Source organism: Ziziphus jujuba, chromosome 5 (assembly GCF_031755915.1).
Source record: "Ziziphus jujuba cultivar Dongzao chromosome 5, ASM3175591v1".
NCBI classification, from domain to species: Eukaryota; Viridiplantae; Streptophyta; class Magnoliopsida; order Rosales; family Rhamnaceae; genus Ziziphus; species Ziziphus jujuba.
This window is the reverse complement of record NC_083383.1, coordinates 16,443,100-16,455,367: the sequence shown is the minus strand read 5'-3', so window position 1 is coordinate 16,455,367 and position 12,268 is coordinate 16,443,100. Positions and strand designations below refer to the sequence as shown.

The following is a 12,268-nucleotide window of genomic DNA, read 5'->3' as shown; positions in this document are numbered from 1 at the left end:
CCATAGAAAAAGTCAATCTGCGATCCACACACGGTTCTCTTAGTCAAACTTGTATAATAGAGATATTTTGGTATGGATTATTACATTAACACAGAAAATTGTAGCAGAGTCTGTAATGAAAGAGATTGGGATGTTGATCATTGAAAAGAAATCAGTCATATGGACAAAATTGTTACCAATTTGTTTGTTCAAATTAGAAATTGAACCAATATGCAATAAATTTAAAAATTGAAAGCCTAAATAACTACTTTTAAAAGTCAAAGATTTAGATCATAAAACGCCAAAAGTTAAGGATACTGACATGTAATTAACACAATAATAATAATAATAATAATCATAAAATGAATGGTGATCAAACTGCAAAATCATGAAAATCATGTCAGCATTGGTAAAAAAGACCAAAAATGTGTATAAAAATAAAAAGAAAATATATAATTGGGCTAAGATGTTTTGGAACCCCAACACAGTAACCAAAAAGGAATGGACCTCCAAATTTTTGCAAACGGGCACTTGGAAGCCAAGGCGGGTACTGATTCTAGCTTGGATTACGTGTAAATGGATCCCTTCCTTCATACAAAATATTCCATGGTGTTCTTTTGGCTTCTGATACCTTTTAACTTTCTTTCTCTCAAAGCATTTATATATTCCATGCCATTTTTGCACCTTCTTGCTTCATTCGTCTCTCTTAAAGTTGGCTACATTTTCCGTCATCTGAAATCCTTCTTCAAACGCATATATAGTACGTGTATATATGTTATATTTTATTATATGTATTAATCCGCTTGTTTTTTGATTTATGGTAGACATATATAAATATCTTGTGTGCATTACTCTTAAACAGACTGATTTCAGAAGACTTGAAAGAGTTATTTGAACAACAAAAAATGCCGCAGTTGCTTCATGGTACGCTCATGGCTACCATATATAAAGTTGATAAGCTACGCACTGGAATCAATTTATGCTGCAGCAAGGTACGTGTAAATTATATGTAATTTCAACTTTTTATAAGGATCAAACACAAATATATTTTTGGTTTACCGTTTCTTTTTTTCTTTTTTCCGTCATTTTTAATGCTTGTTTGTTTTTTTGCTAAGAAGATCTTATACTGATTTTGCCTCTTGAACCTGTAATTTTAAGGGATTGTTAATTGTACAATTGTAGAGTAAAGAATGTTGGAAAAAACCTGTTTGGACATATTTTGTTGTTTTTTGGTTTTTGGAAATGGTTCTTAAAATAGTGAATGAAATATTGTTCTACGAAACTAAAAAGTATTTGACAAATTGTTTTTTCCCCCCAAAAAAATACAATTTTGCCACAGCTTAATCAAGTCGAATCCGGATATCCCATATGGAGCACGGAAGTGGTTGGAGACTCACATGCATGAGATTTGTGAGGGCCTCCAAACAAACAAATTATTCTTTTATATTTTAGCAGCTTTTAAAAACAACTTTAAAAAGTTGTTTCTGTTTTTGAAGTTATAAAATTTGTTCTTCAAACCAGTTTTCGGAAAACATGGGTTGAACACCTATATTTGATTTTAGAGAACAATTTTTAGTATTTAAATACAAAAATAAAATAATAATAATAATAATAATATTTTTTAAATATTGTGGCCAAATAGGTGCAAAAGATTTACAACAATATATGCCAGAGAAATGAATGTAATTTTATACATAGCTAAATATACAAATTAAATCTTCCTTTAGATAGCTTAAACTTTTAAATCAGTGGTAATTTAACATTTAAAAAAAATTAGGAGCTAATTCATATGTTACTTTCCATTATTATGAAATGAAATTATCTTTTCCTTTTTTTTCTGTAAAAATTTCATCTATCTATTCTGATATTTAATGTAAATATATAATATACCGTACTGATTTTTAAAATTCATCATTGAACAACTCTACAATTATATTATTATTTTGAATAATACTAGAGGCACCATCTAGTTTACAAAGTTATTCATTAAATATACATATAATATTATTTAATTAGTTTATTTTTGGCTATACTTATCATTTTAAAAATTGACTTATCTATGTTGAGCTTATAATAATATATTAACTAATCAAATAATGAAACATGTATACTTAATAAATAATTTAGTGGACTACTATTTTTTTCCTTACTTTATATAACAATATTTACAATATTTACTAAGGCTTATTGCATTTTTAATACACTTTATAGTTTTGCTAAATTATGTTTTCGGCTCGCAGGTTTAAATTAAATTTCACAATTTAGCACTTTAAATTTTAATTTGTTTCATTTTAGTTTAGTTGCATTTTTTGACTAAATTTGAGAACTGTTTATCATATAACTCACAAGTGACCCATATTAATTAAATACAATTTGTTGTAATTTAAACCTTTTGGTTTTAATTTATTGGATTTAGGCTTCTTTCAATTCAAAGATTTGCATTTAAATACCTTTCAACTGTTAATTATCATCAATTAAAAAAAACAAAAACAAAAAAGGGACATTCCATCAAAATGCAACTAATTGATATTACAAGGCGTAGCTTGCAAACTATCAAACTTGGCGAACAAAAGACTGCAACTGTTTCTAGTTTGGTATTAATAAGCAACCTGTATGTCAAAAAAAAAAAAAAATGATATTTAGCCTTGTATTCACATAAACACAATGTCTAGTAAATAATGTACATGGGTGATAAATGGATGAATCACTGATAATTTTTTTTTTTTCTTGCATATTTTGAGTACTTGTATATCTGTATATCTTTAATTAAGATGCAAGCTCTAATTAATATTCCAGTTTTACTTGTCCTTCTAAAGCTCTGAACTTAAATATTTGGTTTCGTTCATATAATATATATTCATTTATGCGTGCTTTTTTTAAAAAATAATTCAGTACATATGATCTGTGAGCTAACATGCATATATATATATATATATATTATAATATATAATTTATATATTTATTCCTAAATGTAATTATTTTCTTATTGCAGGATTGGGTAAGTAATTTTCTTGTTACACAAAAAGCCAACTCTGCTACGCTTCATTTCAATAATGCTGCATGATATGTTGAAATAATTTATATTGTGCACTTCATGAACTAATCAGATCCTTTTCCTGTTCAATGCTCCCATTCAGTCACCATTGTCTACAACCGTTGTACCTTTTTTTTTTTTTTTTGGGCTTTTTTCCTTATTACGCACCATGTAGGCAGTCTTAAAAGGTTTGATGAAAGTGTGTGTCACAGAACCATTAATTTATCCCATAGCAATGGGAGTAATAATTACCTTTTTAAGCCATATATATTTTTGACTCTTCATTAGGGAAGTTGGCTTTTGGTTATAATTCTAGTAATTTTTCTATGATGCTAGTGCACCTCATATTGGACATTTAACTGCCTACCAATGCTAATAGATACCTATTTGAATGGGATGAGAATCTTTTGTTTACTGATAGAATTCTACTTTATCTATAAAAAGTAACTTTTTTTCTTCTTCTTCCTTTTTTTTTTTTTTTCACTTGGTTGATTTTATTTTTTTGTTAACGTTTTTTTAAATAAGACATCGTATCATTGCTAGAAGAGGCAGAATAGGACACAAGATCCAAACTCATCTAAACAATATTGTCCAACATAATTCTAACACATCGTTCCACATAAAGGTGGACATCTGTCCGGTTCAATCGGTTTTTGATTGATTTTTTGCAAACTAACTTGAACCGAATTTAACCATTTAAGAAAAGCAAACCAAACTGACCATGAAGTTTAGTCAATTTCAACTTTAGCCCACTGTTGGCCATTTTCAGCCGAAAGTCATTTTTTATAAAATATATATATATATATATATATATATATATATATTATATAATTTAAATTGAATAATTAATTAATATTAAAAAAATTTACCAAATTTTAAATAATATACATGTAGGTTTGATTTGATTAGATTTAAAAATTGTCTTACTTTAACCGATTTGATTTTCGAGGAAAAATCAAACGGAATTAATTCATTTGATCAGTTTAATCTACTTGATTTGATTATGGACCCTTAATCCTACATGGCTCTTGATGAGTCATGATTCATGAAGTCCACCAATCACCATGCTCTTTGTGTACCGAAGAGAAGAAAAGTCCTTAGACGTTTTGCTTGAAATTAGTTTTGTTTAACATTTGTACATCACCATTCACTCGGGTAACATGTACATGTATATGTACATCAACCTGGAGAACAACAACTTTCTTGGTACTATTTTCTATGAATGATGTTTTGAGTATATATACTAGAAAACTCAAGTGAGTACTAAAATTTTGAAAATGATAATTATTATTATAGCATTTTACATTGGATGCTATTGACCAAATTCAAACTACTTAGTATCTACCATAATTTGATTCTTAAATTCATTTATAACACTTTTTTTATTTTATTTACTTTCTTTATGAATTATTTTTAACCTTTCTGTTCTTTGTTTGTTTGTTTTATTTTATTTATCTAACCTTTCTGTTCTTTTTATTTTTTATTTTTATTTTTTCTCTTTTCTTCTTACTTTGAAATTTATATTTCTTTTGAAATTTCTATTTCATGGATACACAAAAGACTCCCAAAAAATTTGTAGCTCAAATTAAGAGAGCACTTCTTTGTCGGCCTGAGGTAATTCATTTACTATATTTCTTTTTTTTTTAATAATATCAAGTTTTATTTTTCCTTCCAACATTGTCAATTAAATTATATGTTGCATTACATTTTCTTAATTATTTTTACATGTGAAACCATCTAATTTATTAAAAAAAAAAAAAATTATTTCATGCAGGTTGTTGGATCAAAACTCTATGCATCAGTTGATCTAGACAAGGCTAGAGTTGGACGAACAAGAATGTTAGACAATCAACCAAACAATCCAAAGTGGAACGAGTCCTTCCGCATATCCTGCGCCCATTATATCTCACATATCATATTCACTATCAAAGATGATGATGTTGTTGGGGCAACACTACTTGGAAGAGCTTATGTACCAGTTGAACAGATCATCAACGGTAATGAGGTCGACAGATGGGTTGAGATCCTTGATGAAGAGCACAATCCAATACATGGCAATTCTAAAATCCATGTAAAGTTGAAATTTCTCAGTGTAACACAAGATCCCAATTGGTCTAGAGGAATTGCAAGTCCTCAATATGACGGAGTTCCATGGACATTCTTCAAACAAAGAACAGGTTGCAGAGTTACACTTTACCAAGATGCCCATGTTGCTGATGATTTCAAGCCTTGGATTTTTTTACGTCCTGGAGAAGCTTATCAACACCAGAATTGCTGGGTGGACATTTTCGAGGCAATTTCAAATGCAAAACACTTGATTTACATCACTGGCTGGTCTGTAAATACTGAAATAACTCTAATAAGAGATCCAAAAGGTCTGCAAAAGCCAGGAAGCAATCTCACACTTGGTGAGCTTCTCAAGAAGAAAGCAGACGAAGATGTCAAAGTTCTTATGCTTGTTTGGGATGACAGAACTTCAAATGAACAATTTAAGAAAGATGGATTAATGGCAACTCATGATGAAGAAACCGAAAATTACTTCCGGAACACCAACGTGCACTGCATGTTGTGCCCCCGGAATCCAGACGATGGAAGAAGCATAGTGCAGGGATTTGAGATTTCGACAATGTTCACTCACCATCAGAAGAGTGTTATTGTTGATTGTGAAGGGTTGCAGGGAGGGTCAGAAGCAGAGAGGAGGATTGTGAGTTTTGTTGGTGGCATTGATCTTTGTGATGGAAGGTATGATACACAAGATCATCCGCTATTCGAAACTTTGGGAAATATTCACCATAAAGATTTCCATCAGCCAAATTTCACCGGCTCATCGATCAACAAAGGCGGTCCGAGAGAGCCTTGGCATGATATTCATTGTCGGCTCGAAGGTCCTGTTGCTTGGGATGTCTTGTACAACTTCGAGCAGAGATGGATTAAACAAGTAGGCGATAAGATACTAATTCCACCAAACCAGCTTGACAAGATCATTACTCATCCATTACCTGTTACCACAGCTAATGATCCCGAAACCTGGAATGTCCAGCTTTTTCGATCCATCGACGATGGAGCTGTTTCAGGCTTTCCTCAGAACCCAAGGGATGCTGCAGATTACGGTCTTGTCAGTGGGAAAAATGTCATCATTGATAGAAGCATTCAGGATGCGTACATCCAAGCCATTCGCCGAGCCAAAGATTTCATCTACATCGAAAATCAGTACTTCCTAGGAAGTTCATATGGATGGAAATCGACCGATATCAACGACGCAGATATCAATGCTCTGCATCTAATACCAAAAGAGCTTTCACTGAAAATTGTTAGCAAGATTGAAGCAGGGGAGAGGTTTACTGTCTACATTGTTATCCCAATGTGGCCTGAAGGACTTCCTGCTAGTGCTTCTGTTCAAGCTATATTAGACTGGCAGAGGAGGACAATTGGAATGATGTATTCTGATATCATACAAGCACTTCAAAGAAAAGGTTTGGATGAAAACCCCATGGATTATCTAACATTTTTTTGCCTTGGTAATCGGAAGAAACAGATTCCAGGTGAATATGTACCTCCGGAAGCACCGGAACAAGATTCCGATTATAGTAGAGCTCAGAAATCCCGGCGTTTCATGATCTATGTTCATTCTAAAATGATGATAGGTAATCAACACAGCTTTCATTTGGATTTACTATTTTCGCTTAACATGCATATAGTTTAGCATATTTCTCAACTATTTTTTAAACTTTTGGGATTAATGGCAAATTCAAACTCAGAATTGTGATTGAAGCTGTTTACAAATATTTTCTTTTTCTCCATTGCAGTTGATGATGAATACATAATCATTGGATCGGCCAACATAAACCAGAGATCGATGGACGGTGCAAGGGACTCTGAGATTGCTATGGGAGGATACCAACCACATCATTTAGCAGGAGATAGACCAGCAAGAGGTCAGATACACGGATTTCGATTGGCGCTCTGGTTCGAACACCTTCAGGTTTATGATGAATCCTTCAAATATCCACAAACTGTGGAATGTATCAGAACAGTGAACCAGATTGCTCAAAAAAACTGGAATATTTACTCGGGCACAACTGTTGTGGACCTGCCAGGGTATTTGCTTCGCTACCCCATTGAAGTATCTAGGAGTGGAGCTGTTGAAGTATTGCCGGGGTTCGAGTTCTTCCCGGATACAAAAGCTAGAGTCCTTGGCACCAAATCTGATTACCTTCCACCAATCCTCACAACCTAGAAATATACTTAGCCTGTATTTAGATTCTCTTATTCAAGATGGAAGTTGATAACTTGCAGGAACGTTTCTGTGATGATTAATTTGGTATGAACCATCACACCATCATTTGTGTGATGTGTAGATGCAAGTTTTTTAATTTCTAGGATCTCGGATAAGAAAATTTCTTTATATATATATATCTATATATGTACAGGACATACACAAGCAAATTGTTACTGAATTCAAAGTTGTGCTCCATGTCATTTCCCTTAACCATACTCAATTTCTATATCTTTTATATATTAATCTTCTTCCAATCTTTTTTTATTTTTTTTTTATATGTTAATATTTCATTTCATTAATTTCAATTGCCACTTAATTACCAAACGAAATTATTATGATTGACATAGGAGTCATTGTCGAAGAAAAAAGTATCCCAGCACCAGCTTTGTAGTCGAATTCAATCTTTAAGTGGTCACATCTTATAATTTTTAAGTTTGTATCACAACCTTGTCATTATCTTATTTGGTTAAATTATAGGACGGTACACAATGAATTTAACTAAAGTATATTAACAAAGTTTCAAGCTTTTCAGGAAAAATGGTAATTTGAAATGAGTTTCAGGTCTAAGATTAAAATCTTTGCAGTGCTTTAATATAGAATCAACCTTGTAAAAAGCTTATATTTTTGGTTTTCGATCTTACTTAAGTTTGTATAATTGGATTATATTTTAAGTGTTAGTTAGGCTTCTCGCAAGCTAACGACACTTATTTTGATAAAAAAATTTCTTTTCCCTGTATATCATATTTGTTTCTCAAATAAAAGAGAAAAATGCAAAGCCAAAAACACAATGTTAGCAAACCTCTAAAATATAATTCGTTATTGCTAGTTTCCTTCAACGAACTGGAGATAATTTCATTCAAGTTAAAAGTAATTTAAGATGGTATAATAGCTTTGGTGACTTCGAGAATCTATCTTCAAACCTTGACACATATAAGACTGTTTTTTTTTTTTTTTTTTTTTTTTTTTCTCCCTCCTGTCTCTCATTTTTTACCCATTATTGATGAGACTAGGACGTTCGCATGAATTGTTTCGCTGAGTTTGAAATTGCAAAAATTCATTAATAATTTAATGGGGATAAAGACGACATCTCTTCAAGGTTCAGAATATAAATCCCAAAATAGCTTTTAATTATACCAAGTTGGACTTTCAACTTTTACCATAAATTAAGAGAAAAAGAAAGAAAAATTATTGAATCTCAAATAAGGAAGAAAAACAATCACAAGAAGCTGCTTTACATTTGAGTTTGTAAAGCAAATCCAAAAGAAGAAATCGAAAATGGGTTCTCTATCTTCATTATCAACATCAAAGGCTCAAAAGGCATTTAATTTCATAGCAGCGTCAATAATGTTGCTCATTAGGAAAATATACCTGTAGGACATATTACGTACTGTTAGACATGCCCTTACTAGTAATAGATCCCGAGCTGAATGACACCATTTATGTCACAACTGGGTCCCTAACAAGTTATAGAAGACTCTACTACAATGACAAAGTTTATTAGGTACTTTTTCATTTAAGTTTTCTCCAAACAGTTAATGTAGCAAAATCACCATTTTTTTTAACCCTTGTTTGAACAGTAATGATCTATGGATTAAGGAATACAATCAAATGTGTAATTTCACCCTAAGAACGGGTAATTTCACCCTAACTTTTTTCTTGGTCTCAAAACTAAAAGTGTAAAAATGGACCTAAAAGAGGGGATCATTAGGTCATTTGGTATTTTAAAATTTGATTGTCTGATTGTTGTGATCCTCTAGTCACGAAAAACACAAAAAACCAACATGGAAAATAAAGAAAGACAAAACAAAAAATAGATACATACTGAGAAGAAAAGTATATATCATTTTTCTTGAAATTAATACATAAAAAAAAAAAATTCTCTAAAAACTCTCTTTGTAGTCTAAAAAAAACTTTTTTTTCGTTTTCTTTCTTTTTTTTTTTTTTGTGTAATCTGTGTGATATAAGAATGAAAAACTTGACACCAATTTATAAAGTTCTAAGGTTGCCTATTTACAAAACAACTTAGTTACTAAGTAAACTTAACTGTTAAATAAACTTAGGGAAAAAAAATTAATGGGTTAGGCTTTAGGAGAAGACTGGACCCCATAATTCTCCCCCTCCAACCGTATTTCAAAACTTGATGGTCACTTACCATCTATACCAGTTTTGTCTCTATATAGCTTTAACTTCTCTGATATGACAACCTTTGTAAACATATTTGCTAGATTCTCTTTTGTAATAATCTTTACCAATTTAAGCAATTTATACTTTATCACATCGCTTTCCAATGATAGCAGATATCAATATGCTTTGTCTGGGAATGATATATTGAGTTCTTGCTCAAATCCATAGCACTGTGGTTATCATAATGTATTTTATAATCCTTCTGCTTGATGACCAGTTCATGGAGTAAACGCTTTAACCACAACATTTCCTTACCTGTTTCCACTGTGGCAATGTATTTTACTTTTGTCGTAGATAAAGCTACACACTTTGGCAATCTTGACTGTCATGACACAGCTCCTCCAATAAAAGTATAAAGATAACCTGAAGTAGATTTCCTACTATCAAGGTCTTGGGCCATATCTGCATCTATATAGCCTTCTAAAACTCGATCAACTTCCTCATAGCATAGCATACTTTCGATGTATCTTTAAGATACCTAAGATCTGCTTGACCGCTTCCTAGTGTTTAGAAAGCATTTGAAAGAAGTCTACTCACAATACCAATGTTTGGTTTGGTACACATCATTGCATATATCCGACTTTCCACCGTTGAAGAATAAGGCTCTAAAGCCATCTCCTCTATCTCTACTTTGGATGAGGGATACGATCTTTTGCTTAACTTAAAATAGTTTGCTAGTGGAATGATGACTAGTTTGGCCTTATCCATGGAAGATCTCTTTATAACTCATTCAACATACTTCTCCTAAGATAGCCATAACCTGTGGTTCTTCCTATCTCAGGCATTTGCGTTCCTAAAATTTGTTGAGCTAGTCCCAAGTCCTTCATATCAAATGACCTTGAAAGTTCCTTTTTCAGCTGAATAATTTTCGTTGAATCTTATCCGATGATCAACATGTCATCGACATATAGCAAAAGTGCAATCAAGTTTCTATCCGGAAATCTCTAAATATAAGCATACTGGTCTGCATCAGTTTTCTTGTATCCTTAACTCACCATAAAAGAGTCAAACTTCTTGTACCACTGTCTAGGTGCTTGCTTGAGACCGTACAAGCTCTTCTTTAACTTGCAAACAAGGCTCTCTTTCTCTTAAACCTCTAAACCTTCTAGCTACTCTATATAAATCTTCTCATATAAATCACAATGAAGGAACGCTATTTTCACATCCATCTGTTCAAGTTCTAGGTCTAAACTGCTACTAGATTGAGAATAACTCATATTGAAATCATCTTCACCATGGTAAGAAAATCTCATCAAAGTTAATTATTTTCTTCTGAAGGAAACCTTTGACCACCAATCAAGCTTTATGCTTCACCGCCCGTCCACTATCATCTTTCTTGAGCTTGAACACCCATTTATTCTTTAATGCCTTCTTTCCTTTTGGAAGCTTAACCAACTCCTAAATATGATTCTTTTGCACAGATCCATCTCACTTTGCATTGCATGCAACCATTTTCCTCTATCTTGATGGGAATTACTTCCTAAAAACTCCCTAGCTCCCCCTTTTCGGTAAGTAGAATATATTGAGATTCTGGATATCTCTTTGATGGAATATGACCTCATTTAGATCGTCAAAGAGTGTACTATCATTTGACCATTGTGATGGTCCTACAGCTTTTGCTGTTTGAGTCTCTCCTTGCTCAACATCCTTTCCTCTCTCCTATTATGCTTTTGGTAGTTCTATATGCACCTCGTCATCATCTGTGATGATTTATGCTTATGTTGGATCAGGAACAAAATCATAGGCACTAGTACTAGAAGATTTCATGGGCTTTTTAATGTCTTCTATAGTCTGGTTTTCATAGAATACTACATCCCTTCTTCTAATAACATTCTTTATCTTTAGATCCCATAGTTTGTATTTGAATTCTTCATCTCCATCCCAATAAAGATGCATGGAGTAGTCATTGCATCGAGCTTCTATTTGAGTTCCTTGGATACATATGAAAAGACTAAACATTTAAATACTCTTAAATGAGAATAGGAGGGATTCTTACAGACTATACTTTCTCCGAAATTTCAAAATGCAATAATACTGATGATGATTTGATAATCAAATAGTAGGTAGCACGAACAGCTTCTCCCCAGAATAGTTTTGGCAACTTAGCCATATTGATCATACTTTTGATCTTCTCCATAATCATTCGATTCTCTCAGCCACACTATTATGTTATGGAGTGTAAAAGATCATATTCTCTTGCCAATACCATATCCTCTACAGTAAGCATTAAACGTTTTGAAAGTATACTCACCTCCATTGTCTGAATAAAGACACTTCAGCTTTTTTCATCTTTCACACTCTACTATGGCAGGGAACACTTTGAAATAAACTAAAATTTAGTCCTTCATCTTCAGGAAATAAACCCACATCTTTCGAAAAGCATCATCAATAAAAATCAGAAAATATAGAGGTATTAGTAGCTATGCACCCCAAACTTTATCGATGTTGACACATTGCACCCTATTTCCTGGCATTATGCACCCCAATCTTGTATTTCCCTTGCACCGATGGTTCTTCTGTAAAAAATGCTTAATGGAATGACCATGTGCTATGCACATGATCATCAAGTGAGGGTAGATCAAGTCATTTAACTATCCTCATCACGTGCCTCTCGTGTGTGTGATTAAGGATCAGAGACCAATCTCCTCAAAGAAGGATTTTTGGGTGGTAAAATCATCTTAAGGACTCATCAAATGACCTGATTGAGTTGCATTTGATTAGAGTTAAGAGTTTGGTGAAAGAAATTTAAGCAGTATGAACAAAATTTTGAGAATACTTTTAAGTAAACAAAA

General features: G+C 32.4%; 1 protein-coding gene across 1 annotated transcript; it reads left to right on the top strand.

Moving 5' to 3' along the window:
• The first annotated feature begins 660 nt into the window (after nt 1-660).
• Nucleotides 661-7,492, top strand: LOC107421205 (phospholipase D alpha 1). The gene is made up of 5 exons (XM_060817029.1): nt 661-739; nt 842-971; nt 4,574-4,627; nt 4,788-6,657; nt 6,820-7,492. Exons 2-5 carry the CDS (start codon nt 885-887, stop codon nt 7,248-7,250), a joined length of 2,442 nt encoding a protein of 813 aa, XP_060673012.1. The 5' UTR covers nt 661-739; nt 842-884; the 3' UTR covers nt 7,251-7,492.
• Nucleotides 7,493-12,268: the final 4,776 nt, after the last annotated feature.

What these genes read in the sequence shown, in the direction of transcription:
- LOC107421205 (XM_060817029.1), top strand. Translation starts at nt 885, where the DNA reads ATGCCGCAGTTGCTTCATGGTACGCTCATGGCTACCATATATAAAGTT. An exon ending in CACTTCTTTGTCGGCCTGAG is followed by an intron (nt 4,628 to 4,787) that starts GTAATTCATTTA and finishes TATTTCATGCAG; the next exon opens with GTTGTTGGATCAAAACTCTA. An exon ending in TCATTCTAAAATGATGATAG is followed by an intron (nt 6,658 to 6,819) that starts GTAATCAACACA and finishes TCTCCATTGCAG; the next exon opens with TTGATGATGAATACATAATC.